General features: G+C 38.5%; 2 protein-coding genes and 2 pseudogenes across 4 annotated transcripts in view; 2 read left to right on the top strand and 2 right to left on the bottom strand.

Moving 5' to 3' along the window:
• CPNE3 (copine 3) overlaps window positions 1-4,501 on the bottom strand; it is a 52,391-nt gene extending 47,890 nt beyond the window's left edge. The window contains exon 1 of the mRNA XM_039223468.1: window positions 4,418-4,501. The gene's annotated coding sequence lies outside the window, so the exon portion shown is untranslated. The remainder of the gene's footprint in view (window positions 1-4,417) is intronic.
• A 2,696-nt stretch (window positions 4,502-7,197) lies between these two features.
• Window positions 7,198-7,988, bottom strand: LOC120225216 (annotated as a pseudogene).
• A 3,985-nt stretch (window positions 7,989-11,973) lies between these two features.
• The window catches only part of RMDN1 (regulator of microtubule dynamics 1), a 52,049-nt gene continuing 37,402 nt past the window's right edge, over window positions 11,974-26,620 (top strand). For 2 of the 3 annotated variants that reach the window (XM_039223462.1, XM_039223460.1), the window contains exon 1: window positions 11,974-12,225. In XM_039223462.1, the coding sequence (XP_039079393.1) occupies window positions 12,097-12,225 (129 nt within the window). In that variant the 5' untranslated portion in view covers window positions 11,974-12,096. Of the gene's footprint in view, window positions 12,334-26,620 lie in introns of all 3 variants that reach the window. The other variant, XM_039223463.1, reaches the window with a different exon arrangement.
• On the top strand, window positions 15,990-20,945 carry LOC120225208 (annotated as a pseudogene).

Here is a 26,620-nt window from a genome sequence, read left to right as displayed (position 1 = left end):
CCTTTCTGTTTCCCAACTACAAGCAGTTTAATAATACTATTAACTCACTAAACACATATTTACAGAGCGTCTACTGTGTGTCAGGTACTGTTCGAAGGTGTTGAGAGAACAATGAACAAAACAAATATCCTGCCTTAAAGAGGTTACACTATAGGGAGACAGACAATAAAAAAGGTAAGTAAACAGGAAGCCTGGGTGGATGAATCAGTGGTGCATGGGACTCTTGACCTCAGGGTAATGAGTTCAAGCCCCATGTTGAGCGTGGAACCTACTTAAAAAAAAAAAAAGTAATCAACCTAATGGAATTATAGAAGCCTTAAATGGTAAATGCCTAAGATGAGGAAACCAGTCTCTTTTGAACATATAACATATGATATTTGATGCACAGAAGAGTGTACGCAACAGATGTGTGAGTTATAAAGTACAATAATCATATAAAAATCTGTAAAACCACCATCCAACTTAGAATCTTTGAATATCAAGGGTCAGTAAACTTTTTCAGTAAAGGAACAAATAATATTTTAGTTTTGGCTGGTCAAGAGGTCATTCATAATCTCTGTTACAACTACTCACTCTGCCCTGGGAGAATAAAAGTGGCCCCAGACTCAATGGGCATAGCCATGTTCCAATAAAACTTTATTTATAAAAACAAGTGGTGGGCTGGATTTGGCCCACAGGCTGGAGTTTGCTGACTGTTGATCTAGGTCAAAGAATCTGAAGTGCTGGAATCACAGCCTCTCAGAACACTGGAATCATAGGCTATTTAACTCAAGGGATTCTACAGTCTTAGTCACAGATTAATTGAAACACAGGATTCTAGAATGTCACACTAGAACCTCAGAATATTGGAAGTATAGAGCGTCAGTTGTTAGATGTTAGAATTCTATAGATGGTCTGGACATTAATCAAGGAGCTATAGTCCTCAGTTGACTAGTATAGTAGGCTACTGAGCATTTGAAATGTGGTGCCTCTGAGATCATGGGAATAAAATACACAGTAGACTCCAAAGATTGGTATGAAAAAGAAATTTGAGATCTCTCAATAACTTTCTAGATTGATCACATGTTGAAATGATGGTTTAAGTATATTTGGTTAAATAAAATATGTCACTAAAATAAAAAAAGATAAGTAAAATATATAGTATGCTAGATGTTAGTAAGAGCTAAAGAAAAATTAAGCAGGGAAAGGGAGAAATAAGTATTTCAGAACACAATCAGGGAATACTTGCTTTGATTTTTGCTTCATTTTAAAACATCCTCACATGAAAATGTGACCAATAAGTTTCTCTTTACAGTTGCAGATATCTATTTTAACATGTACTACCACCTTAGAGTCTAAAGGCATGGTAAACTAAGGCTCAGGAAATTGAAGTAGTCTGATGGCAATGCATATTGCAACTAAGCTGTCTTCTGGTAATTTTCACAGAAACCAGACAGAATACATTCACTTGGTAAGAAGACATTTCAAAATTATTTGCTAAAATGAATATGTAGTATTTCCTTCTATTTTTCACAGGGAAACTGTATTAATATCTATCCATCTAATTTATAGTGGTAAATTTGACTATTACACTGATTTTAATGTTTTTTTAAATATGTTTGCAAAAAAATATGATTGACACTGATAAGCTGTTATATAGTAAAGAATAGATAGCATCTCCAAAAAGAATCCCAATACTCCTCCACTAGCTTCTTCAAATTTAAGCCAGCATAATCAACTTAAATGTAGTTATCATAATCTTACCAAATGAGTATATATAACATCTGGTTTTGATTATCATTTCAGAAACTTAAATAAGGTAGTTAAATAAAATCTATGATAACTTTTAGGTGCTCATTTAAACCTTGTTAGCCAATCTTTCAACAAATCTTCAACCAAATATTCTTATTACTTGTTTGTTGGGCTTTAACCTAACTAGCAATCCTTATAATATAAATGAACATGAAGGAAAAACATTGGTGAGAAAGAAGCTAACTTATAGTGTAAAGGTAATAGTGGGTACATTAAAGGAATGTCCAAGTTTGGACTCCTCGAACTTGTTGAGTACCACCAATAATGGTGTCATTTGTCCTTGCTAAAAGATCCACCCCAGAGATTATGCTTTTGATGATCAGTGGTGGTTCATTACAGATCTTTGCAGGTCAAAATGTTATTCATAATCCAACACTAACTCTCTCAGTTTTGCTGACAGGCATACGTTCTAACGTAATAAATCACTGACTAAAGAAAATTTTGAAAAAGGAGGGAAAAAAACCTCTATAGTAGGGAAAAAACCATAGCAATAGTATGGAAAAAAGGAAGAGGACAAGGAAAATTATGTCTAAAGCCATATCAAGCATTAATAGGAGCTAGGATACAGTATAGATACAGGAATAGAATACAGTATGAACAGGACACAGTATGAACAGAAATGAAAATATCCTTTGCCAGGATATGCAAAGGAAATATTCGGGACCTCAGTGATAGCACTGGAAAGGATATATATTAAAAAAAACTGAAAATGTATAATACTTAAGTTGCCTTAAATTATGTGGACCGTTGTCTATAAAGTGTTTACAGTGATAGGTGAAATTAAGAGAGCTGTCCAGTCATTAACCAACCCTTAAAAGACAAAGAATCCTTTGGTTTCCCCCCATCCTGAAAACACCTCTCCCGCTCCATTCTTCCAGGGTTAGATCTAAAAGAAGAAACCCTACAAGAGAACTGCACACTTCATTGGGAGGTTTGTGCCAGGCACCTTTCAGTCTGGGGAGTGCTGAAATTCAGCTCGCCCTCACATCTAGTCTCCACATAGTCGAGCCCCCAAAACTTGCCTCTTTGAATTTTTTCAGACCAGAGTGGGATGCATTTTTCCAAAACATCAGCCAATAGGAACTGCCTTTGAAGAAAATCTTAGAAAGGTAAAAAAGTGGGCACCATATACCACAGATTAATCTATGGGTTTCACTATAATTGCCATCATGTATGTTATCTGTTCTCAGTTCTTCTTTTTTGTCTTTTCTTGCTTCTCTCTACCTATGCTCTAGGCCTACACAAGTTTTGTTTGGCTCTGGTGGGTAGCACTCAGAACTGAAGTTTGCTGACCCCAATTAATAACAGGAAGATGTGTGTGGCTATGTTTATCACTAACTATATGCCAGGCATTTTGTAAGTGTATTACAAATATGATCTTAATTTAACCCACATAAAAACCCTATGACAGGATGTATTTTATCTCTATTTTACAAATGCAGAAACCGACCCTAAAAGGTTAAGTAACCTGCCCAAGGTCACACTGCTAACACAAAGCACAGATTTGAAATCCAGGTATTTGTATTATCAGAAGAAGCAATGTTCTTTACATTAAGCCATAAACTTGTGCTCTGAAATCATATAGACCTGAATTCATTCAGTGCTACCATTTAGCACTGGTGTAATTTGGCGATTGATTTAATCTGAATTCCAAGTGTGAAACAGAATGATAATTCCACTTAAGTTTGTGGTTGTGAACATTAAATGAACTAACATATAAAAATTGTCGAGCACAATGTTTGTGGGAGACTGTAACCAATAATCGCTATATTTAATCCCGCATTCCTTCTATGTGATTCTCTCTGATTTATAGAAGCAGACACAAAAAGGTAACACCAACGGTGAGCAAAAATAGTGGATCATCATCCAAGCTCAGCGTTAATGGTCGGTATGCTAGGTCTCGCTAAGGTTCTGGCGCTGCAAAACGAATACAACTGCACTTCCTCCACGCCCCAGGTTTGTAGTGAGCCCAAAACACAAGAGAGAAGAACGTAGGAGCCAGCGCCGGAACAGGAGCTATTAGGTACCCCTTCTCACAACCTCCCGCTTTACTCCGAAATCAAGAGTTATCTTTTCCCACCCGACCTAGCAGTTTCTCCCGGAATCCAAAGCGGGTCTGAAAAGCCTCTGAAGCGTGCCCTGTTTCTCTTGGGCATTGGATTCAGAGCGCGGAACCGTGACCCAGCCCCTCTCCCCGACTGGAGCTGCGGAATTTTCGAAGCTTGTCACCCTCCCCTGGGCCGAGGGCCCGACACTCCCTGCTGCGAGAGGATTTCGATCCTGGGCACCGCCTACCCAGGTGCACTAACGCCGGGCCCAGGAGGCTCCTCGCGGCCCAGGGCTGAGCCCCGAACACCAGCTTCTCCGGGAGGCGCTGGCTAGCGCCGGGCCTCTCCAGGCCTCGGACTTTGCATGCTGAGGCTCGAGAGTCCTCTGCGCGCCGCGGCCGATTCCCGGCGGCGCAGAGCCCAGGGTGCACTTCCAGCGCTAGGGCCGTGCGGGCCCTGCCGCGAGGAGCCTGCGGGCCCCGATTCTCCACGCCCGGGCTCTCTTCCTCCCCCAGGGGATCTCGGATTGCTGGGGCCCCGCTACACCAGCCCCGAAGCGGAGAAAGGCCCGCACTCACATCCGGCTCTCAGTAGTGGAAATCAAGTAGGGGTGGAGACCAGGCAGCCAGAGTCCACAGGGCAGCCGGGGCGCGGGGATTCACAGGAACCTGACCGACCGGCCGGAGGGGCGGGGCGGGGCGGGGTGGAGCTAAGGCGTGGCCCCGCCCACCACGGCCACCGCCCGCCCACTAGGTGCAGAGCGGAGTAGGCTAATGCTTAAAGGCTCTTTTTCTTTCCATTTATAATTCATTTTATCAGACAGTCTAGAAAACTTTATTGTAACTAATGAGAAAATTAAGTTTATTAGAAAGTGTACTCTACAGAAAGTGTAATGATCCTATGTTTTATTCTTTCCACTGTCTGGCTAGCCGGTGATGTCACTATGCAATACTTTTAAAGACGGTTTCAGAATGGTATAGGTTTTTTATGCTAGTGAGAGCAAGTGAAGAGGCACTCTGGTGGATCCATGTGATGAATTCTGACACATTTTCTGGACTGTTTCTTCTTGCTCCCACCTGGGCTCTAATCTGATTCCTGGGTGTTTCTACAAGGATTTCCTGCCTGGAGGGTGAATAGAATTAGCCATCCTGCTACCTTTTGGAAAAAAGGAAAAGCAGGTGCAGAATACACATATGTCTATGTGGGAAGGCCTTGGCAAAGCTGAAACTAAACCTAAGGTGCATAGGAGGCTAAATGGTACCTACTGTTTAACATTCAAGCTTCTTGGGCCTTTGAGTAGAAGCTAACTTCCTTGGGAGGTCACAGAGATGCTCTGGAGGTCGAAGACTCACGTATTTTTCAAATCATTTTGCTATTGACCTAAACTGTTATTTATTATAGGACATTGTTTAGAAGTTGGTATAACATACTTAATGAATGTATTTGTATGTCTATGTGTAAACATACTGTTTATCAGTAGAAGTAACTTACTTACCAAAAACCCCAACCTAACTTTAGGCATTAAAATGAGTTGCTTGGTGCACCAAAGTCAATTTCAGAAGTATAAAAGAATTAAACTACTTGAGAAAATGCATACCACTATCTGAACCTGGAAAAGCAGCATGAAAGTGGTGAAATGCAAGCTCCTAAGCATTCTTATTTAAAGTGCTTTCAATGTGCACACTACCTGAATCATTTTACATCCAAATTTCATTTAATTCTCACAATTTTGTGATGTGTTTAGTGCCATTAACCCCATTTCACAAATGAGAAAGATGTGATTGAGTAACTTGAAATTTGTAATACAGGTTTATGGGATAGGGAGGGGTTTGGGGATAATAGGAGCTTTCCCCCCCCAAGATTTTATTTTTAAGTAATATCTACACTCGACATGGGGATCAAACTCAGAGCCCTGAGATCAAGAGTCACATGCTCTACTGACAGAGCCAGATCAAGAGTCACATGCTCTACTGACAGAGCCAGCTAGGGGCCCATAATGGGATCTTCTTTAGACTGGGGATGAGGGAAAGTCTCTTTAAGGTAGTGATATTTAATTCAGACCTGAAAAATAAGAAAGAGCTAGCCATGCAAAGGCCTGAAATCAGGGAAATGATGGACAGAGACAGAAAGAGACAGCAATTGCAGGGACAGTAACAAGGGCTTTGTGGTGGAGAAGTGGGGAGAAGAAGGAGAAGTACTTAATTTTGTTTTTACTGAAGTTGTAAAAATAACTTTTTGTTTTATTTTTGATTCTGATTTTAAACTTAAGTGAAAGTCTTCAGACACCACTAACTTAATTGCAAGTTTCAAAATTTCAAGAATACATCGTATCCATACCTAACCTTCCTTACTTTTTGCTCCATTAAAAAAAGGAAAAGGTAGAGACAAGGGAATCGTTTTCTACGTTCAGTACTCAATACACAACCTCTCATTTAAATACATGGTGCCATAGCTATTCGATGTGTTTATTTATTCTCTCCAAACTATAGTCTGAATTCTATTCTACTTTTGCTCTTATTCTTGTATTCAATGTGTATTTATGTATCAGCAATAACAAGATTCTAGAAACAAAGAACAAATAAGTATGGGACTCAACACCAGGTAGATATTATTTAAAGGATGTTAAATGAATGAGATATTCATAAAATACTCTCCTAAGTGTTCTTCTGTATCACTGGCTGTTGTCCTTATCTCTTTTGCTTTTTGATCCTCATATTCCTAGTTTTTATACTGGAGTGCCCTAGGGCTTAGTTTCCTTTTTCCTTTCCTTTTTCTATCTTCACTCACATCCTTAGTTACCTCATCTAGTATTACAGCTTTGAAATCCATCTATATTCTGAAGGCAACCAAACCTCCAAACCCTGAAATTCCATATTCCAACTCCCAACTCTAAACTTGGATGTCATATTAGTTATCTACTGCTCGGTAACTAACAGTTATACCAAATTCAGTGGCTTAAAACTAAACAGTCATTTATTATCTGCCATAGTTTTTGGTCCACGAAGTGAGGAGTGGCTTAGCTGTGCAGGTCTATATCTCTCATGATGCTGCAGTCAGGTATTAGGCAGGGTTGCAGTCATCTTACAGGGCTGGAGGATCCACTTCCAAGGTGGCTTACTTAAGTAAGCAATGATGCTCTTTGTTGGTGGTGGACCTTAGTTCCTCTCCATGTGGACCTCTCAAGAGGGCTGCCTGAGTACCCTAATGGCATGGCTGCTGGCTTCCCCCAGGGCAAACAATCCAAGAAATCAATGCAGAAACTCAATAACTTTTATGATTTAGCCTCAGAAGTCATACACCATCACTTCTTTTTTTAAAAAATAAGATTTTTAATTTGTCATCATTAAATGTCTGAATTTTAAATAGATTCTTGGACTGGTGGCTCATATCCATCAGCTCATTCAACTTTAGCAACGGTCTCATCTCCAGTAGCTTTTCCAGAACTACTACCTTCACTATGAAGCTCCATGAGCTTTCCCAATTCAAACTTGGGCTTCTTGAGCATTTTTCCTTTTCTAACAAAGACATCATGGAGTGGATAAATAGACTGGCAAGCTTTTTCTATGTCTTTTCTGATGCTGTCTGGAATCAATTTATTGATCACTTCTTTCAAGTCATTTGTTTGCACCTCTCAGGTTATGATTTCCATCATCTTTTTCCGAATTTGGAGGACCTGCTGGTGCTAAGCATAAGAGGTCTTCCGAATCTGATGTGTTTTTTAGTAAAACTGACACAAAAAAGACGAAGCAAATACCCGTTGGTAGTCTTGACATCAACATGAGCCTCAATCATGGTCTGCCATTTTTTGACCATGAAGCACATTTTGTCCTGGGTAAGATCCATGCCATGGAAATTAGTCAGGTAGTTTTTGCCCTGAACATCTTCAGTAATCAGATTGAATTTCCTAAATGCAACTTCATCATTCTGCAGATACACAAAGCTTACTTCAAACACATGACCCTTGAGGACATCAGATGCAATTTTGATTCCTTGAGTTCTCATGACTAGTGTTTTTCCAATATTTCTTATATTAAACATTGCCGGTACTTTTACATCATACCAATCCTTCTTTGAAAATGGATCAACCACTTTCTTCTTGTCTCCCTTTTCGCCACCTTTCGTAAGGCACTTGTTCTTGCCGACCGCCATGGCACTGCTCAGGGAGCCAAAAGGCAACACACCATTACTTTTGCAGTATTCTATTGGTCAGATACACCGGTCTGGATTTAATGTGGGAGAGGATTCCACAAAGGAGTAAATCTAGGAGGTAAGGATCATTGAGGACCACGTTGGAAGCTAGCCAACCAGATGTCTAATAAGCTTTTCCGATCTTAATGTACAAGTAAAACTTCCTGATATTCCTCCTCAAAGCTGTCTTTCCATGGTCTTCTCTATCTTACATAATGGCTAGACATCCGTCCAGTTGTTTGGACCAAAACACTTGGATCATATTTGACTCTCTCTTCTCATACCCCTTTGACATCTGGTCTGGACTCTCAGCTAATCCTGTTAACTAACTCTACCTTCAAAATATATCCAGATTCTAACCACTCATGTCTTCTAGCCTACTCCAAGCCACCACTATTTCTTTCCAGATTATTGTAATACCCTAGTAACTGTTTCCTACTTACTCCCGTTAGTGTATTTTCAAAACAGAAGGATCTAATTAAAATGTAAATTAGATTATGATATTTTGTCTCCATCTCCTTTCTGACCATATTCTTAATACACTCCTCCTTGCTCACTCTATTCTAAGTAGAGTGAACTTAGTGTTCATGGAAAATGTCACCTGCCTTCCCAGTTCCAGACTTTGCACTTTTCTTTTTCTCTACATGAAATGCTATGCCCTCTACTCCTTCTTCCTTGGGTCTTTATTCAAATGTCTCTTTCAGTGAAGCTTTCTGTGGCCACCACCCTGCTTAAAAAAGTTCAATGCCTACATAGAAATATGCCCGAACCCTTTCATGTTTTATCTTTTTTGTTAGCATTTGTCATCATCTAGTACATCTTTTACTTATTTATTTTGCTTACTGTATTTCCCCAACTAAAATATATAGTCCACTAGGAACTGTTCATTCACATCTAGAAGAGTATGAGGCATATTACAGATATGTAACACATACTTTTAGAATGAAGAAACTGTGCCAGGTTCTGAAATAAGCAAAAATCAGAGATGTCACTGAGTTTACAGTATAGCGAAGGCACACATTACCAATTCTTATCAACTCGACCTCCAAAATATACTCCAGGTTATCACAAATATACATATGAAACTACAAAATGAGCTTAGAGCCATGAAGGGAATGAAAGTGTAGCAGGAGGAATCAAGAAAAGTGTTTCTAAGGAAGGGACCTTTGGGCTGAGTGCTAAAAGATGAATAGAGGGATGCCTGGCTGCCTCAGTTGGTAGATTTGTGACTCTTGATCTCAGAGTTGTGAGTTTGAGCTCCATGTTGAGTGTAGAGATTACTTAAAAATAAAATATTTTTAAAAATGAATAAAAATTGGCTAGGTAAAAAACAATGGAGTGGGGTTGGAGGAAGGAGGAGGGTACCAAAGTAGTGGAATGAGAAGGAATTCTGACAAAGAGAATATCATGTAGGGAGGGCTGAGGCTCACTGTAGGAAAGAAAAGATAGTGTACCTGGAGCCAAGAAATATTACAGACTTAAGGAAACTAAAGAAACATAATAGTTAAATACAACACAAAAATACATAATCAGGATTTGATCCTGATTTGGGAAAAAAATGATTGCTATGAAGAACAGCATTGAGACAATAAGCACAATTTGGATATTAAAAAGTAGTACTCAGTCAATTTAAATTTCCTGAATTTGATTACTGTATTGGAACTAAATAAGAGAATGTTTCTAAGCATGAAGAGTCATGATTATCTGCAATCTACTCTCAAATGATCTAACAACAGAAAATAATAATAGGAATATAATATGTATAATATATAATATATGTAAAGAAAGGTAAAGCAAATGTGAAAAAATATTAAGAATGGCTGAATCTAAGTGAAAAAAGAAACAGGAGTTCCTACAACATTTCTAAGGATCTAAATTTTTTCAAAAAATTTTTAATGAAAATTTCATGCTAGGGGCACCTGGGTGGCTCAGTCAGTTAAGCGTAGGACTTTGGCTCAGGCCATGGTCGCACAGTTCATCGGTTTGAGTCCTGTGTCAGGCTCTGTGCTGACAGGTTGGAGCCTGGAGCCTGTTTGGGTTTCTGTGCCTCCCTCTCTCTCTCTCTCTGCCTTTCCCCGACTCACACTCTGTCTCTGTTTCTGTCTCTCAGAAATGAATAAACATTAAAAAATAAAATAAAATTTCACTCTGGCTGGACCACCTGGCTGGCTCAGTCAGTAGAGCATATGACACTTGATCTTAGGGTTATAAGTTTTACCCCCATGTTGGGCATATAGACTAGTTTAAAAATAAAATCTTTAAACAAAACTTCTTTACTCTGGCTAAGATACTAGAAACTCAATTTCAGGATTATCATGGCATCCAGTTATATGAACATATTATCTAGGAATATTGAGGTAGCTATATCAGTAGAAATATGTAAACACGTTTCCCTTTGGAAAAAAAATACTAGGGTTCAAAAAAAGTTAAGAAGAGGTTCTCTCTATTTTTTAAAATATACTTTAAAAACAAAGAAAATAAAATATTACTGATGCAATCCTAAAGAAAGGCTGATTTAATGGCAAGTGGTGTAGGGAGCAATCATATAGAGGGAGGATTGGACTTGGAATTTAAAAACATGGATTCCAGTCTCCCAACAATGCCTACTAGTGAATAAATCTCTTTGAGCTATAGTCCTCTTGTTAATTTGGCATACTCATTATTTCACAAGGTAGTTGGGAAGACCAAATTAAGTGTTATTTCACTATGTAATGCTATATAGGTACTCTATCAATTCAACCTAATTTTATTTTTATTTATTTATTTTTTTAAATTTTTAAATGTTTTATTTATTTCTGAGAGAGAGAGAAAGAGAGAGAGAGAGAGAGAGAGAGACAGCGTGAGCAGGGGAGGGTCAGAGAGAGAGGGAGATACAGAATCCAAAGACAGGCTCCAGGCTCTGAGCTGGCTGTCAGCACAGAGCCCGACGCGGGGCTCGAACCCACGAACAGAGAGATCACGACCTAAGCGAAAGTCGGACGCTCAACCGACTAAGCCACCCAGGTGCCCCTATTTCGTTTTTTTAAGATTAGTTATTTTGAGAGAGTTAGAGAGGGCGAGAGAAAAATCCCAAACACCCCATGGTGGGGGGGGGGGGGGTGGCTTGATTTCACCAACTGTGAGATCATGACCTGAGTGGAAATTAAGAGTGGGATGCTCAACTGACTGAGCCACCCAAGCGCCCTGATTGCAACCTAATTTTAAAAAAAAACTGTGACTATCTTCCCTTATTGCCCACAAAGAATGTTCATGTAATCCAGATAGTAGGTACTCCGTTCGCAGCTTGTGTTTTCACCCATATCATTCCCAAACTAGGATTCAAAACGTCTTCATTGCTTCCAAAAGTATTCGACTCTGGTGAGAGGTATTCAATTTACCAAATATTTTCAAGGGAACCCAGGGGTTTTGTATCACACATTCCACAGCAAACAAGGGCATCAATTTTTTGTCAGCAGGCTTCTTCTCCCTGTCTTTTCTACTAAGCCTAAAACCAGCTTGGGCTTCACCTTCTTTATCTTTTCTGGCGTCTCTCTTTTCCTCCAGAACTCCCCCTTCAATCTCTCAATCTCTTCCTTTCCTTTCTTTATATGGATTAATTCTTCCAAGCATTTATTTCCAAAAAGGAAATACCACGATTACCAGGATTCTCCCTATCTTTGAAGGATACAGAGAATTATAAATAACAAATATTTTCATCTTGCTTACTTAAATTCTCGGGTCTATCAGAGAACTTTCAATTTTGTTCTGTCGATTAATCTTGTGCCAAAGCGTTGACAGACCACATCCCCTCCCCCGATGGAAAGGACAGAAATGAGATTATACCCAGAAGGGAACAACCTTCCTCTCCAAGTCCACTCATGCGCAGGCGCGGAAGGGTCACTAAGTCCCACCCAAACCGGGTATTTCCCGCCCCCAGAACCTGCGAGCCGGAAGTCGTGTTGCGGAAGAGGCGCTGGCCAGGAAGCGGGAAGACACGGCTTTCTTGGGAAGGACTTGAGCGTTTTTTTAGCTCTGGCGCGCTCCATAGCGGCCCAAAAGGATAAAGGGTCGGGTCAGCGAGTTGTAGGTCATGGCGCTGGCCGCGCGACTCTGGCGCTTTCTCCCTTTGGCACACGCCACTGTCCGTGAACCCTGGCTCTTAACTGGTGTTGCTGGCAGCTGGGGACGGAGGTGTATTTGGCGACTCCGCGGCTCTGAGGTACCCCCACTGCCCTGACTCCCGCTGCCCCCACTACTTGCGGGGCTCCCGGAGCCCCTTCTTCAGACGGGCGTCCCCGCGCCACCTCGGGGAATGTAGTGAACTGAGGTAGGAACTCAGGGCCAGGTGTACTAGAGCTCTCCAGGTGACTGCGACACACCGGTCCCCTCTCTTTCGGAAGCCTACTTTCCTCTCCGAATACGAGGGTTTGGGAGGGTGGGAGGAGGTATGAGACCTCCTTACCCCTTCTCCGGAGACTCTGTCTTCCACCCTAGTTTCTTGTAAGAAAGCAGAGAACTTCAGGGGAAAGAAACCTTGACCGCTGTGAAAATATTTACTCTTGGAGATGACTACAGCTGCATCAGTCTCCCAGGCGCTCAGTCTCCCAGACTTTGAAAAGTTTGTGGTGTGATTTTAAAAAGTTACTGCGACTCTGAAGCAGAGATTTTGTGCTTTTTAAGATTTAAAGTTTTTTATTTGAGTCCTTTGTTTTATCTGCCTAATATGAAGGAAAGATGTTGAATTGTCGTCTCAGTTTTGGGTTTTCTATTATTAGACTGTTTGTGGGCCTTGATTTATCTGTCTCTGAAAGGGGACTGGAGGGTGACAGTAGTCAATAGTGCATTTGATACATATTATTTGAACTAGATGTTTAATTAATTTGAACTCTAAAATACACATTTTTTAAAAAAAGCTTATTTACTTGAGAGAGTGAGAGCGTGAGCAGGGGAAGGACAGAGAGAGAATCCCAAGCAAGCTCTGCATTGTCAGTGCAGAGCTGGATGTGGGGCTCAGTCCCAGGAACCCTGAGGTCATGACCCAGCTGAAACCAAGAGTCAGGTGCCCCTCCATTTTCATGTTTTTTTTTTTTTTTTAATTAACCTCCATGCTGTTTTCTGTAGTGGCTGCACCAATTTACGTTCCCACTAACAGTGCACAAGGGTCCCCTTTTCTCCACATCCTTACCAATGCTTGTTATTTCTTGTCTTTTTGACACTACCATGCTAACAGGTGGTATCTGACTGTGGTTTTGATTTGCATTTCCCTAATGACTACCTTTTCATGTACCTGTTGGTTATCGGTATGTCTTTGAAAAATAAATGTCTCTTCTGGTACTCTGCTCTATTTTTAAAATTGTTTTTTGGCTGTTGAATTGTGAGAGTTCTTTATATTTTTTTGGATGTTAACCCTTATCAGATATATGATGTGCAGGTTTTTTTTTCTTTGTTAGGTTGCCTTTACATTTTGCTGATAGTTTCCGGTGCACAACTTTTTAGTTTAATGAAGTCTCACTTGTTTGTTTTTGCTCTTGTTGCCTTTGCTTTTGGTGTCAAATCTAAAAAGTCATTGAGTCCCAAGACCAGTGTCAAGGAGCTTACCTTCTATGTTTTGTTCTAGGAGTTTATGGTTTTAGATCTGATGTTCAAGGTTTTAGTCCATTTGACTTAATTTTTGTGTATGCTGTAATAAAACTGGTGGGCCAGTTTTATTCTTTTTCATGTGGTTGTCCAGTTTTCTGAACACCACTTCTTGAAGAGATTGTTGTTCCTCATTGTTTATTCTTGGCTCCTATATTTTAAATCTTTTGGCCTGCATATGCACAGGTTTATTTCTGAGCTATTTTGTTCCATTCATCTATGTGTCTGTAGTTGTGTGAATACTATACTGCTTTGATTACTGTAACTTTGTAATATATTTTAAAATCAGGAAGCACAATGCCTCCTGCTTTGTTCTGCTTTCTCAAGGTTGCTTTGGCTATTTGGGGTCTTCTGTGGTTTCATACAAATTTTAGGATTCTTCTGTTTCTGTGAAAACTGTGATTGGAATTTGAAATTGCCATGGAATTTGAAATTGCCATTGAATTTGCAGATTGCTTCAGGTAGTATGGATAGTTTTACAATATTACAATCCATCAGCACAGAATATCTTTACATGTATTTGTGTCTTCCGTTTCTTTCATCAGTGTCTTATGGTTTTTAGTGTACAGCTCTTTCACTTTCTTGGTTAAATTTATTCCTAGGTATTCTTTTAAACTAGAAATAGAATTGTTTTCTTTTTCTCATAGTTCATTATTAGTATATATAAATCCAGACTTTTGTGTATTGATTTTGTATCTTGTTGCTTTACGGAATTTATTATTTTCAACAGTTTTTTGATGAGGTCTTTAGGGTTTTCTATATGTAATACCATGTTACTGCAAATTTACTTCTTTCCGATTTGGATACCTTTTCTTTCATTCCTTCCTTTTTCTTTTCTTTCTTTTTTCCTCCCCTAATTGCTTTAGCTAGGATTTCTAATACTGTGTTGAATAAAAGTGGTGAGAGTGGACATTCTTGATTCTCATTTTAGAAGAAAATTTTTGTCTTTTCACCATTGGGTATGTTATCTGTGGACTTGTCATATATTGTCTTTATTATGTTGAGGTATATTCCCTCTGTACCCACTTTATTAAGAATTTTATTGTGAATAAATATTGAATTTTTGTCAGATGCTTTTTGTGTATCTGTTGAGTTAATCATGGGATTTGGGGACTTCGTTTTGTTGTGTCACCCTCATTGATTTGTAGATGTTGAGTCATCTTGCATCCCTAGAATAAAACCCACTTAATCATGATGTATTATCTTTTCAATGAATTTTTAAAATTTATTTATTTATTTATTTGGAGAAAGAATGTGAGAGCACACACAGGGGTAGGGCAGAGAGAGAGGGAGAGAGAGAATCCCAAGCAGGCTCCTATTAGATCACAAGATCATGGCCTGAGCTAAAATCAAGAATTGAATGCTTAACCAACTGAGCTAACCAGGTGCCCCTCAATGGATTTTTAAAAAATTTTAATTGTAGTGTTAACATACAATGTTATATTCATTTCAGGTGTACAATGTAGTGATTCAGCAATTTCACAAGTTATTCACTGCTCCTGGAGAGTAAGTGTACTCTTAATCCCCTTCACCTGTTTCACTCCTCCCTCTACCTAACTCCCATCTGGTAACCATCTGTTTGCTCTCTATAGTTGAGTCTTTTATTTGTTTGTTTCTTGCTTTGGTCCATTTGTTTCTTAACTTCTACATATGTGTGAAATCATTGGTATTTGTTTTTCTTTGACTTATTCTTCTTACCATTATACCCTACAGCCATCCTTTTTGTTGTAAATTTCAAGATTTCATTTTTTAAGCACAAATAATATTCCATTGCATCTATACCACATCTTTATCCATTTTCTATCAATGGACACTTGAGTGCTTCATTAATTTGCCTCTTGTAAATAATGCTGCAATATCATTTGTTCTTTTGAATTAGTGTTTTTATAATCTTTAGGTAAATACCCTGTAGTGCAATTGATGGATCATAGGGTAATTCTCTTTAAAAAAATCTTTTTAAGGAATCACAGCTCCTGGGTGGCTCAGTTGGTTAAGCATACAACTCTTGATCTCAGCTCAGGTCTTGATCTCAGGTTGTGAGTTCAAGCCCCATATTGGGCTCTGTGCTGGCCATGAAGCCTAATTAAACTTTTTGAGGAACCTCCATACTGTTTTTAACAGTGGCTGCAAAAGTTTGCATAACCACACCAACAGTACTTGAAAATACCTTTTTCTCCCCATCCTTGCCTTGTTGTTTCTTGGGTTTTTTATTTTCGCCATTTGGACAGATGTGAGGTGATATCTTAATGTGATTTTGATTTGCATTTCCCTGATGCTGAGTTATGTTGATTGTCCTTTCATGTGTCTGTTGGGTTCTGTATGCCTTCTTTGGAGAAATGTCTTTTCATGGCTTCTGCCCATTTTTAAGTTGGATTATTTTTTGGGTGTTGAGTTGTAGAAGTTCTTTATATATTTTGGATACTAACCCTTTTTGTCAGATATGCCATTTGTAAATATCTTCTCCCATTCAGGTTGTCTTTGAGTTCTGTTGGTTTCCTGTGCAGAGGTTTTTTATTTTGATGCAGTCCCAATAGCCTATTTTTGCTTGTTTCCCTAGCTTCAGGAGACATTAAGAAAAATGATGTGGAGGCCTCTGCTTGGCTCAGTCTGTAGACCTTCAACTCTTGATCTCAGGGTCATGAGTTCAATCCCCACATTGGGCATGGAGCTTGCTTAAAAATAAACAAATACAGTATTAAAAAAAAAAAAGGAAAAATGTTGTTACAGCTGATGCCAGAGAAATTACTGCCTGTGTTCTCTTCTAGGATTTCTATGATTTCAGATCTCACATTTAGGTCCTTGACCCATTTTGAGTTTATTTTTGTGTACTGTGTAAAAAAGTGGTCAAGTTTAATTCTTTTGCATGTTTCTGTCCAGTTTTCCCAACACCATTGTTGAAGAGACTGTCTTTTACCCGTTGTGTATTCTTGCCTCCTTTGTCAAAGATGAATTGACCATATAAATGTGGATTTATTTCTGGGCTCTCTATTATGTTTTTTCCGTTGATCTATCTGTCTGTTTATCAGCAATTACTGTACTGTCTTGATTACTACAGCTTTGTAATATAACTTGAAATCTGGAATTGTGATACCTCCAGTTTTGTTTTTCTTTTTCATGATTGCTTTGGCTATCCAGGGTCTTTTATGGTTCCAGACACATTTTAGGATTGTTTTTTACAGTTTTGAGGAAAATCCTGTTGATATTTTTGTTAGAGATTACATTAAATCTATAGCTTGCTTGGGGTAGTATGAACATTTTAACTATATTTGTTTTCTCATCCATGAGCATGGAATGTCATTTCATTTGTTCATGTTGTCTTCAGTTTCTTTCATCAGTGTTTTATAGTTTTCAGAGTACAGGTCTTTTACTTCCTTGGTTAAATTCATTTATAGGTATTTTATTCTTTTTGATGCAATTGTAAATGGGATTATTTTCTTTATTTCTCTTCTGCTTCGTTATTAGTGTATAGAAATACAATGGGTTTCTGTACATTGATTTTATATACTGTAGTTTTGTATACTGCAATAACTGAATTCATTTGTCAGTTCTGGTAGCTTTTTATTGGCAGCTTTAGGGTTTTTTTTGAATATAGTAGCATGTCATTGGCAAAGAGTGAAAGTTTTCTCTCTTCCTTACCAGTCTTGGTATCTTTTATTCCTTTCTCTTGTCTGATTGCTATGGCTATGACTTCCAGTACTGTGTTGAATAAAAGTGGTGAGAGTGGACATCCTTGTCTTGTTTCTAACCTTAGGGGAAAAGCTCTCAATTTTTCCCCATTGAGTAATGATGTTATTTGTGAGTTTTTCATTATATGGCCTTTATTATACTAAGACATATTCCCACTACACCTACTTTATGGAGTGCTTGGATCATGAATGGATATTGTATTTTGTGAAATGTTTTTTTTTCCATCTGTTGAAATGATCATTTGGTTTTCATCCTTTCTCTTACTGATATAATGTATCAAATTGATGATTCACAGATATTGAACCATCCTTGCATCTTGGGAATAAATTTCACTTGATTGTGATGAGGTCCCCCCCCATGTTTTTTTATTCAAATTGCTAATATTGTGTTGAGGATATTTGCATCTGTGTTCACCAGAGATCTTTAGCCTGGAGTTTTCTTTTGTTGTATCTGGTTTTGGTATCTGGGTAAAAGTGCTGGCCTCATAGAATGAATTTGGAAGTTTTTATTTCTCTTGTACGTTTTGGAAAAGTTTGAGAAGAATAGATGTTAACTTCTAAATGTTGGGTAGATTTCATCTATGAAACCATCTGGTCTTGGGCTTTTGTTTGTTTGGCATTTTTTGATTAGTGATTCAATTTGATTCTTGATAATTGGTCTGTTCAGATTTTCTGTTTATTGAATTTTGGGAGACTATATTCATTTCTTCTGAGTTGTCTAGTTTGTGGGCATATGATTTTTCTTAATCTTTTTAAGTCCTTTGTATTTCTAAGGTATCAGTTCTCTTTCACTTCTGATTTTTTTAAAAACACTTTTTTAATGTTTATTTATTTTTGAGAGAGAGACAGAGTGCAGTGGGGTAGGAACAGAGAGAGAGGGAGACACAGAATCCGAAGCATGCTCCAGGCTCTGAGCTGTCAGCACAGAGCCCTGTGTGGGGCTTGAACTCACGAGTCGTGAGACCATGACCTGAGCTGAAGTAAGACGTTCAGTTGACTGAGCCACCCAGGTGCCTCTGTTTTACTTTTCAAAATGCCACCTGTTTATTTCATTGATTTCTTCTGTTTAGTCTCGATTTCATTTATTTCTCCTCTGATCTTTGTTATTTCTTTTACTAACTTTCACATTTTTTTTTTTTTTAAGCTCTTTGAGAGATAAAATTAGGTTATATATTAGGAGGGGTTTTTTGTTGTTGGGTTTTTTTTTAAATGTAGGCATAGATTGCTTTGAACTTTCCTCTTAGATCTGCTTTTGCTTCATCCCATAAATTTTCATATGTTGTATCTCCACTTGCACTTGCTTCAAAGTATTTTCAAATTTTTCTTTTCATATCTTCTTTGACCTGTTGGTTGTTCAGTGGCATGATGTTTAATCTCCACATATACATGAATTTTCCAGTTTTCTTTTTGTAATTTATTTCTAGTTTTATACCATTATGTTTGGAAAAGATGCTTGATACGATTTCAGTTTTCTTAAGTTTATTAAGACTTATTTTGTAGCCTAACATATGATCTGTCTTCAATAATGTTCCATTGAGAAGAATATGTATTCTGTTTTTTGAGGTGGAATGTTCTGTATGTGTTAAGTCCATCTGGTCTGATATGTTGGTGATATTTTTTAATTGCTATTCTGTCTGCGTGATCTACATCTCACTGCTGAAAGTGGAGATTGAAGTCCCTTACTATTACTATATTGCTGTTTGTCTCTTGGGTTGTTAATATTTTCTTTATATATTTAGGTGCATAAATATTCACAACTATTATATCTTTTTGGATTGAGCGCTTTATTATTTTGTAATGACTTTGTCTCTTAGTATACTCTTTGTCTTAACGTCTACTTTATTTCGTGTAATTGTAGCCACTCCAGCTTTCTTTTAGTTCGTATTTGCATGGAATATCTTTTTCCACCCTCCACTTTCAGTTTGTGTCCTTAAAGATGAAGTGTGCCTCTTATAGGCAGCAGCTTTTGTAGTCTGATTTAAAAAAATTTTTTTTTAATGTTTATTTGTTTCTGAGAGAGCAAGACACAGTGCATGAGTGGGGGAGGGGCAGAGAGAGAGAGAGACAGAATCTGAAGCAGGTTCCAGGCTCTGAGCTCTCAGCACAGAGCCCAATGTGGGCCTTGAGCTCACGAACCACAAGATCATAAACTGAGCCAAAGTCAGATGCTTAACCAACTGAACCACCCAAGTGCCCCTTGTTTTGTTTTTTTATCTATTCATCTACTGTGTTTTGATTGGAGAATTTGGTCTATTAACATTTAAAAGTATGAATTTACTATTGCTATTCTGTTGTTGTGTGGCTGTTTTGTAATTCCTTTGTTGCTTTCTTCTCTTGCTCTCAGCCTTTGTGATTGATGATTTTTTTTAGTGGTATGCCTAGAATACTTTCTTTGGTGTGTGTTTATTGGTTTTTGCTTTGTAGTTACCACGAGTTTTAAGAGTTATAATAGCTATCTTATTCTGACAGTCCTGGGATCCACCAAGCAGGAGCAGGAAAAAAGGAGAGGAGTGGTGAGGGTAATGAGTTGGGCAGGGAAGAGCCCCTGGCTGGCTGCCAGAAGATGGTGGCAGGAGGAAGTCCAGGTGTCACCTCAGTTCAACCCAAGGAGCAGGTGCCTGGGATCTGAGCGCCTTGATTAACAATAATGACTGGAGCACATCTTACAAGTTATAAGTTACAGGAAAGTTGCCAGAGAGTACAACAATCATGTCTCTACTCTGTCCCCACTCCTGGCCCTTGGAGACCCTCACATTGCCCTGTGCTGGAAGTGGCAGGAGGGAACTCCAGAATGAAAAGCAAGAAAGGTGTTGTTTCAGCGTTGACCAGTGAGATGGAGAATCATGACAACATGTACATCCCCCTGGACCTTTCCTCTGCTGGTGCAGGCAAGAGAAGGCAAAGGGGAACCTGCTCAAGGAATCTGTTCAGATTCTCTGTGATTGTCTATATGAGCACTGATACAATGCCTATCCTTCAGAGCAAGGAAAAGCATTACTGTTCCAACAAACACGCCTGTCTCCACTACATGTTTATAACTGATTTATCATCACCTACTTCAGGCTCCTTGTTGATGTGCTGAGAAAAGATGGCAAAGATCCAAGTCAGTTAACAGTTTTCTGCCATGGGGCCAGAATTTCTGAAGTGAGCTCTGTGGAGTCAGCAATGTGCCTCAAAAACTTCATACCAGCTCTAGATGAGAGCCCGTTTCTTTCCTGTACAGCTGGACCAAACCCAACCCCAGGAGGCCACAGTTCCCCAAGCCATCATCCCCAGGATCAATAGGCTCATCCATCAATGATTTGTCATATCATTGTAACTGCATTGAAAAACATACCTTTCTTTCTCTGCCAGCCAGTTGCTATTGGGCAAAACACAGATATACAGCAGATAACAGCCAGCAGTTTTACAGATTACAGCCTGCAGCCAGCACTTCATTTGCCAAAAGGACACATGTAAATCCAGACAAAGTACATATATACAGAGTGGTCTTTTCAACACTTCTCCCCCTACTGCACTTGACCTCAACTAGGATTTTAGTGGATTTCAGCTTCCAGTGGATGTTGCATTCAAATGGGCTGGAAAGGCAGAGTTTTGCTTTAGGCAAAACTTATAGCTTAACTCTTTTTCAGACAAAACAGTTTTCACAAATGTTATGATTTCTGGGGTGATGAGAAAAGATACACTGCATTATTTTACATATATATGTATGTATGTATATTTTCTAATTTATTTTGAGAGAGAGAGAGAGCATGCATGCATGCCTGCAAGCAAGGGAAGAACAGAGAGACAGAAAGAGAGACTCCAAGCAGGATCTGCACTACCAGCACAGAGCCCGATGCAGGGCTCAATCTTAGGAACCATGAGATCATGACCTGAACCGAAATCAAGAGTCAGATGCTTAACCAACTGAGCCACCCAGGTGTCCCTATTTTATATATTTTTAAATTAATTGCACATGGGATTGCTGAAATGAAGCTTTTAAAAAAATTTTTTTTAATGTTTTGTTTATTTCTGAGAGAGAGAGAGAGACTGTGAGCAGGGGAGGGTCAGAGAGAGCGGGAGACACAGAATCCGAAGTCAGCACAGACCCCAATGCGGGGCTCGAACCCACGAACTGTGAGATCATGACCTAAGCTGCAGTTGGACGCTTAACTGACTGAGCCACAGGCGCCCCTGAAGCTTGTCAGTGAGATGTCGTCAATGGAAGTTAATCCCAAGAACTATAAACTCAAAGCTACTATAGAAACAAAGGATTTTTTTGATGTTGCTTGGTAGATTATTCATAATGTAAGATGATTCCCAAAATCAAGTGATTTCATTTTTCCCTTTCCCTTTCTTTGTTTTTTCAGACTGCAATACTTAGAGAACTTATAGCACCTTTTCATTTTCATGTGGAATAGGATGACCACATATTAATAAATTTTCAGGTTTTTTCCAAATAAGTATGAATCTTGATTGATGCTTTTTTCCATGACAAAATGAAGTATTTTTCTAAAAAAAAAAAAAAAAAGTTATAACAGTCTGAAGTTGAGAGCCACTTAAGTCAGAATGTATTCTAAAGCCTTGTAAAAGTTTATTTCTTTAAGTAATCTCTATACCCAATGGGGGTTCACACTCATGACCCTGAGATCAAGAGTCACATGCTTCTCTGATTGAGCCAGCCAGGTGCCCCTAGAATGTATTCTAAGGTTTTATATTTTTACTCTCCCTTCCATGTTTTGTGTTTTCAATGTCATGATGTCATGATTTATTTTTCATTTTGTGTATTCCTCAACAGATTAATGAATTTACAGTTATTTTTACTTTCATACTTTAACCTTCTTACTAGCTTTATAAGTGATTAGCACCTTTACAACATTTGATTATTCTGTATTTTACTATATTTGCCTTTACTAATGAGATTTATACAGTTGATCTTTGAACAACTTGGGAGTTATGGGTAGCAACCCCCTCTACCAGGCAGATGAAATCTGTGTATAACTTTTGACTAGACAAAAACTTAATTACTACCAGCTTACTAGGAAGCCTTAATAACATAAGGAATTAACATATTTTATATGTTATAATTTTTATAACATTCTTATGTTTTTATAATAAAGCAAGCTGGAGAAAAGAGAATGTTATTGAGAAAATTATAAGGAAGAGAAAATACATTTACAGTACCATACTGTAAAATATCTGGGTATAACTGGACCCATGCAGTTCAAACCCTTTTGTCCAAACCTTGTTCAAGAGTTAATTGTATTCTCATACTTTCCTGTTACTAATTAGCACTTTTGTTTCAGATTAAAGAAGACTCCTTATGATTACCTGTAAAACTGGTCTTGTAGTGATGACTTACTTTGGTTTTGCTCGTCTGAAAAACTCTTTTATTTTTCCTTCAGTTCTGAAGAACAACTTTGGTATTCTTGATTGACAATTTTTTCTTCTTCTGCCACTTTGAATATGTGCTACTTCCTTTTGATTTGCAAAGTTTCTTCTGAAATACATGTTCATTCTTGTGTTAAGGGTTTCCTTTGTATGTAACAAATTGCTTTTCTTTTTGCCACTTTTAAGATACTTTAGTAATAATATGTCTTGGTGTGGGTGTCTTTGGGCTCATCCTATTTGTAATTCTGTGCTCTCTTTATCTGGATATCTGTTTTCTTCCCCAGTCTAGTGAAATTTTCAGCCTTTTCTTTCTTCAAATAAGTTTTCTTCCCCTTTCTCTTCTCCTGGGACACCTATAATATGAATGTTGGTATGCTTGATATTGTCTCCTTGGTCCCTTAAGCTGTCTTCACTCTTTTTCATTCCTTTTTGCTGCACTAATTGGATGAATTACACTGCCCTGTCTTCAAGTTCGTGGATACTTTCTTCTACTCCATCTAGGCTTCTGTTGAATCTTTCAGTTACATTTTTTAGTGCAGTTATTGTCTTCTTCAGCTCTATGACTTCTCTTTGGTACTTTCCTGTGTTTTATGTCTCTTTTTCAAAATTCATTTTTCATTCTTATTAACTTGGTAAGCACCTTTATGACCATTATTTTGCACTCTTTGTCAGGTAATTCACTTATTTCTGTTTCATTAAGGTCTTTTTCTGGGATTTTACGTTGTTCTTTTGTTTGTAGTGTAATTCTTCTGTTTTTCCCCCACTTGACTCTGCGATTTTTATGGATTAGCTAAAACAGCTATCTTGAAGGAATGGCTTCTGTAGGAGAAGCCATTCTGGCTTTATTTAATCCAGCCCTAGCTCTTTACTGTCTCTCAAACCTTTGTGATTATCCAGGCAGCTTTATGGCTTACTGGCTCCCAGTAGTTGAGATTGTGCCAAGACCTGTCACTGTCCTACCTAAGGATCTCAGTCAGTACCTAGAGTGGATTGGAAGCCCAGACTCTAGGGCAGTAGCTTTTAAAGTATGCAAATATTGCTTTTTCAGGGGGAAGACTGGGAGTTGGGCTTTCTGTCTGCTTCCTTTTTATTGAGCCCTGGAGTGATAGCTAGTTAATAACTGTTTGTTTGTTTGTTACCATTCCATTGAACCCTTGAGCACAAGCCTTGCTGACCCCCAGAGCCAGGCTGTCAGGGTTGGTAGGGTGTCTAGTGGGCTATATTTCTATTTCCTCTGTGTTTCAGCTGAAAAAAAATCTGTGAGTCAGATGCCTACACAAGCTGTTTTCTTCAAGACACTGACAGTCTAGGATGGGACAGAGAGAGAATGTGAAAATGGTGCCTACCAACCAGCCTCCCTAGTCTTTGGTTGACCCCCAGATGTGTGTTTAATTAGAAGCCTGTTACTCAGGTCATAGCTATAAAGATCTGCCAGTAGGTCTCTTTAACAGAACACCTGGGGATTTGTTTTGATTTGCTATGCCTGGTGGTTGTGGAGGTGGTGGTGGTGGGGGTTGGGGAAAGCCTAAGAACTGTTTTAGTATTTGTTAAAATCCTATTATTCCCACTAATGTAAGCCCCATTGGCCACCAGAGCCAAGCAATCAAGGGGCATCCCTTGAGTGGAAGCTGCAAAAGAAGCTGGGGTACTAGAAGTGTACATATATTTTTCAGTTGATTCCAGTGACCTGGAGCACAGCAGAGGGAGAACACGATGACTGCACCTATCCTCTGAGGACTCTGGAGGAAATTGTCGTAGGCCTTTAGATATGTGTTAAATTAAATGCTTGCCCTTTGGGCTGAAGTTTTAAGATACACAAGTAAGCCTTTTTCACAGAAGTGCGGTCATTTCTTAATTAGTTGCATTTGTGTTAGGCTCTGGGGTGGGTGAATTTGCACAAATCCTTTAAGAACTGTTTTTGGTTCCCTATGTATAGTTTTGTAGGTTTTATGGACTTGTGCTCTATTTACTTTCTAAGCTAGGTGTTTGGAGGCTTGTGTCTTGGGTGCAGTTCTTAAAAGTTGGGGTACCTGATGTGGTTTTCAAATTCTGCTTTTCAGGGAGAAGCTTGGGATTGTGAGTTCCCTTTAATTGTGGGTTAGCATAACACAGGTAGGGTTTATAGCAAGATTTTGTTTCAGCCTCTCCTCATTTTTATATGGATTTTTTTCTTTTTGTGTAATGTGAAGGAATCACTCACCTAGTTTTTGGGTTTCTTTCAGAGGAAATAGTTTGGCTTGTAGCTGTAGATTTGTTATGTCTGTGAGAGGTTATGTGTTCAGGATCCTCCTACATTGCCATCTTGAAACAGGCCCATTAGGGACTGTTTTAGAAGATGCCTACCACAGCAGATTCAGAAAACCTTGTAAATAATGTAAAGTATTTCTGATTTTATTCTAAAATTTTTAATGTTTGTTTACTTATTAATTTATTAATTAATTGATTTATTTATTTTTGAGAGAGACAGTGTGTGAGTGGGGAATGGGCAGAGAGAGGAGACACAGAATTTGAAGCAGGCTCCAGGCTCTGAGCTGTCAACACAGAGCCCAATGTGGGGCTCAAACTCATGAACCATGAGATCATGGCCTGAACCAAAGTTGGATGCTCAACTTACTGAGTCACCTAGGTGCCCCTAATTTTTTTCTAAAGGTTACAGGGAACCATGAAAAAGTTTTAAACAGGGAAATTATTTGATCAGATTTTTGTTCAAAAAGTAACTTTGTCTAGGGGCAAGAATGGATAGGTTAGAGTGTATGCTGTAGACCAGATAAGTGATCATTGCTATAGTTCACGTGAGAAATGTAGTAGTTTGAACTTTAGTGGTAGCCATGGAAATGGAAATAAGTGGATGCATTCAAAGTACATTAAGGATGTGAACTTAGTGGACCTAAAAATAGCTTTGATATGGGAGTAGAAAGGAAGGAGTCAAGTTAGATCCTCAAGTTTCTGGCTAGAACAACAGGATAGATGGTGACGCTATTTGCTGGAATAGGAGGACAGAAGCAATTGGAGGGTTAAAGAGAGAGATGAGATGTTTTGGGCTATGTTTTGAATTAATTAACATGACTGTTATGAACTAGCCAAGTTGACATATAAAACAGAAAGTTTGATAGGTCTGGTGTTTACCTTCTGAGGTTTGAGCTAGAGGTAAAGATTCGGGAGACGTTAGCATATAGTTGTAAATGTTGACATGGTAGAGATTGAAAGTACTTTTGTAGTAAGACTAGAAGAAGGCCTAGTACATACCATGGAGAAAATCCAACATTTAAAAGGAAGAGGAGCTGACACTAAATTAGGAAGAAAACCAGGTGATGGTAGGGACACATTCCTTTCTAGCTAGTGATGAGTGTGTTTTTGAATTTCTTCTAGCCCTAACTTAGTATATAATCAATGTTGAAGAAAAGACGTATCTAAGAGATAGTTTACTTCTTTCGTTTAACAAATATTTTTTGAGAATTCATTCTATGAAAGTCACTGTATGGAGTATTTATTGGAGGTGAAAAGTAAAATTGTGCATTGTAACTGTCTCAGATAGTCTCACAAGTTATTAGTGTCTTTAGAGGGCCACAGAGCTCTGATAAGTTTAGTTGTTTTTTTTAGTTCCAGAAACATGATTTTTTATCTATTTTCTCACAGATAAGCAGAACTTCACATTAAGCAAACTAGTAAAAGAGTCCAACTGGTAAACTGTCACTTCATTAATTTACGATAAGAAATATAAATGTCAGCTGCCCAACACTGCATTTTCTCCCCTCAGTAAAGCTAGAATATGAATATTGAGCATGATATCAGCAAGGAGGTTGAACACTCTACATGTACAGTTTTCTCAAGTTATAATAGTCTATGCAAACTCTTATACCATGTGATAAATCTGCCGTAAAAATAGGAAACTAGGAGACTTACTGATGAAATCTTAGT

The sequence above is a fragment of the Hyaena hyaena genome, unplaced genomic scaffold (assembly GCF_003009895.1).
Source record: "Hyaena hyaena isolate Hyena2069 unplaced genomic scaffold, ASM300989v1 scaffold_1352, whole genome shotgun sequence".
Lineage (NCBI taxonomy): Eukaryota > Metazoa > Chordata > Mammalia > Carnivora > Hyaenidae > Hyaena > Hyaena hyaena.
This window is presented reverse-complemented; position numbering and strand designations above follow the sequence as displayed.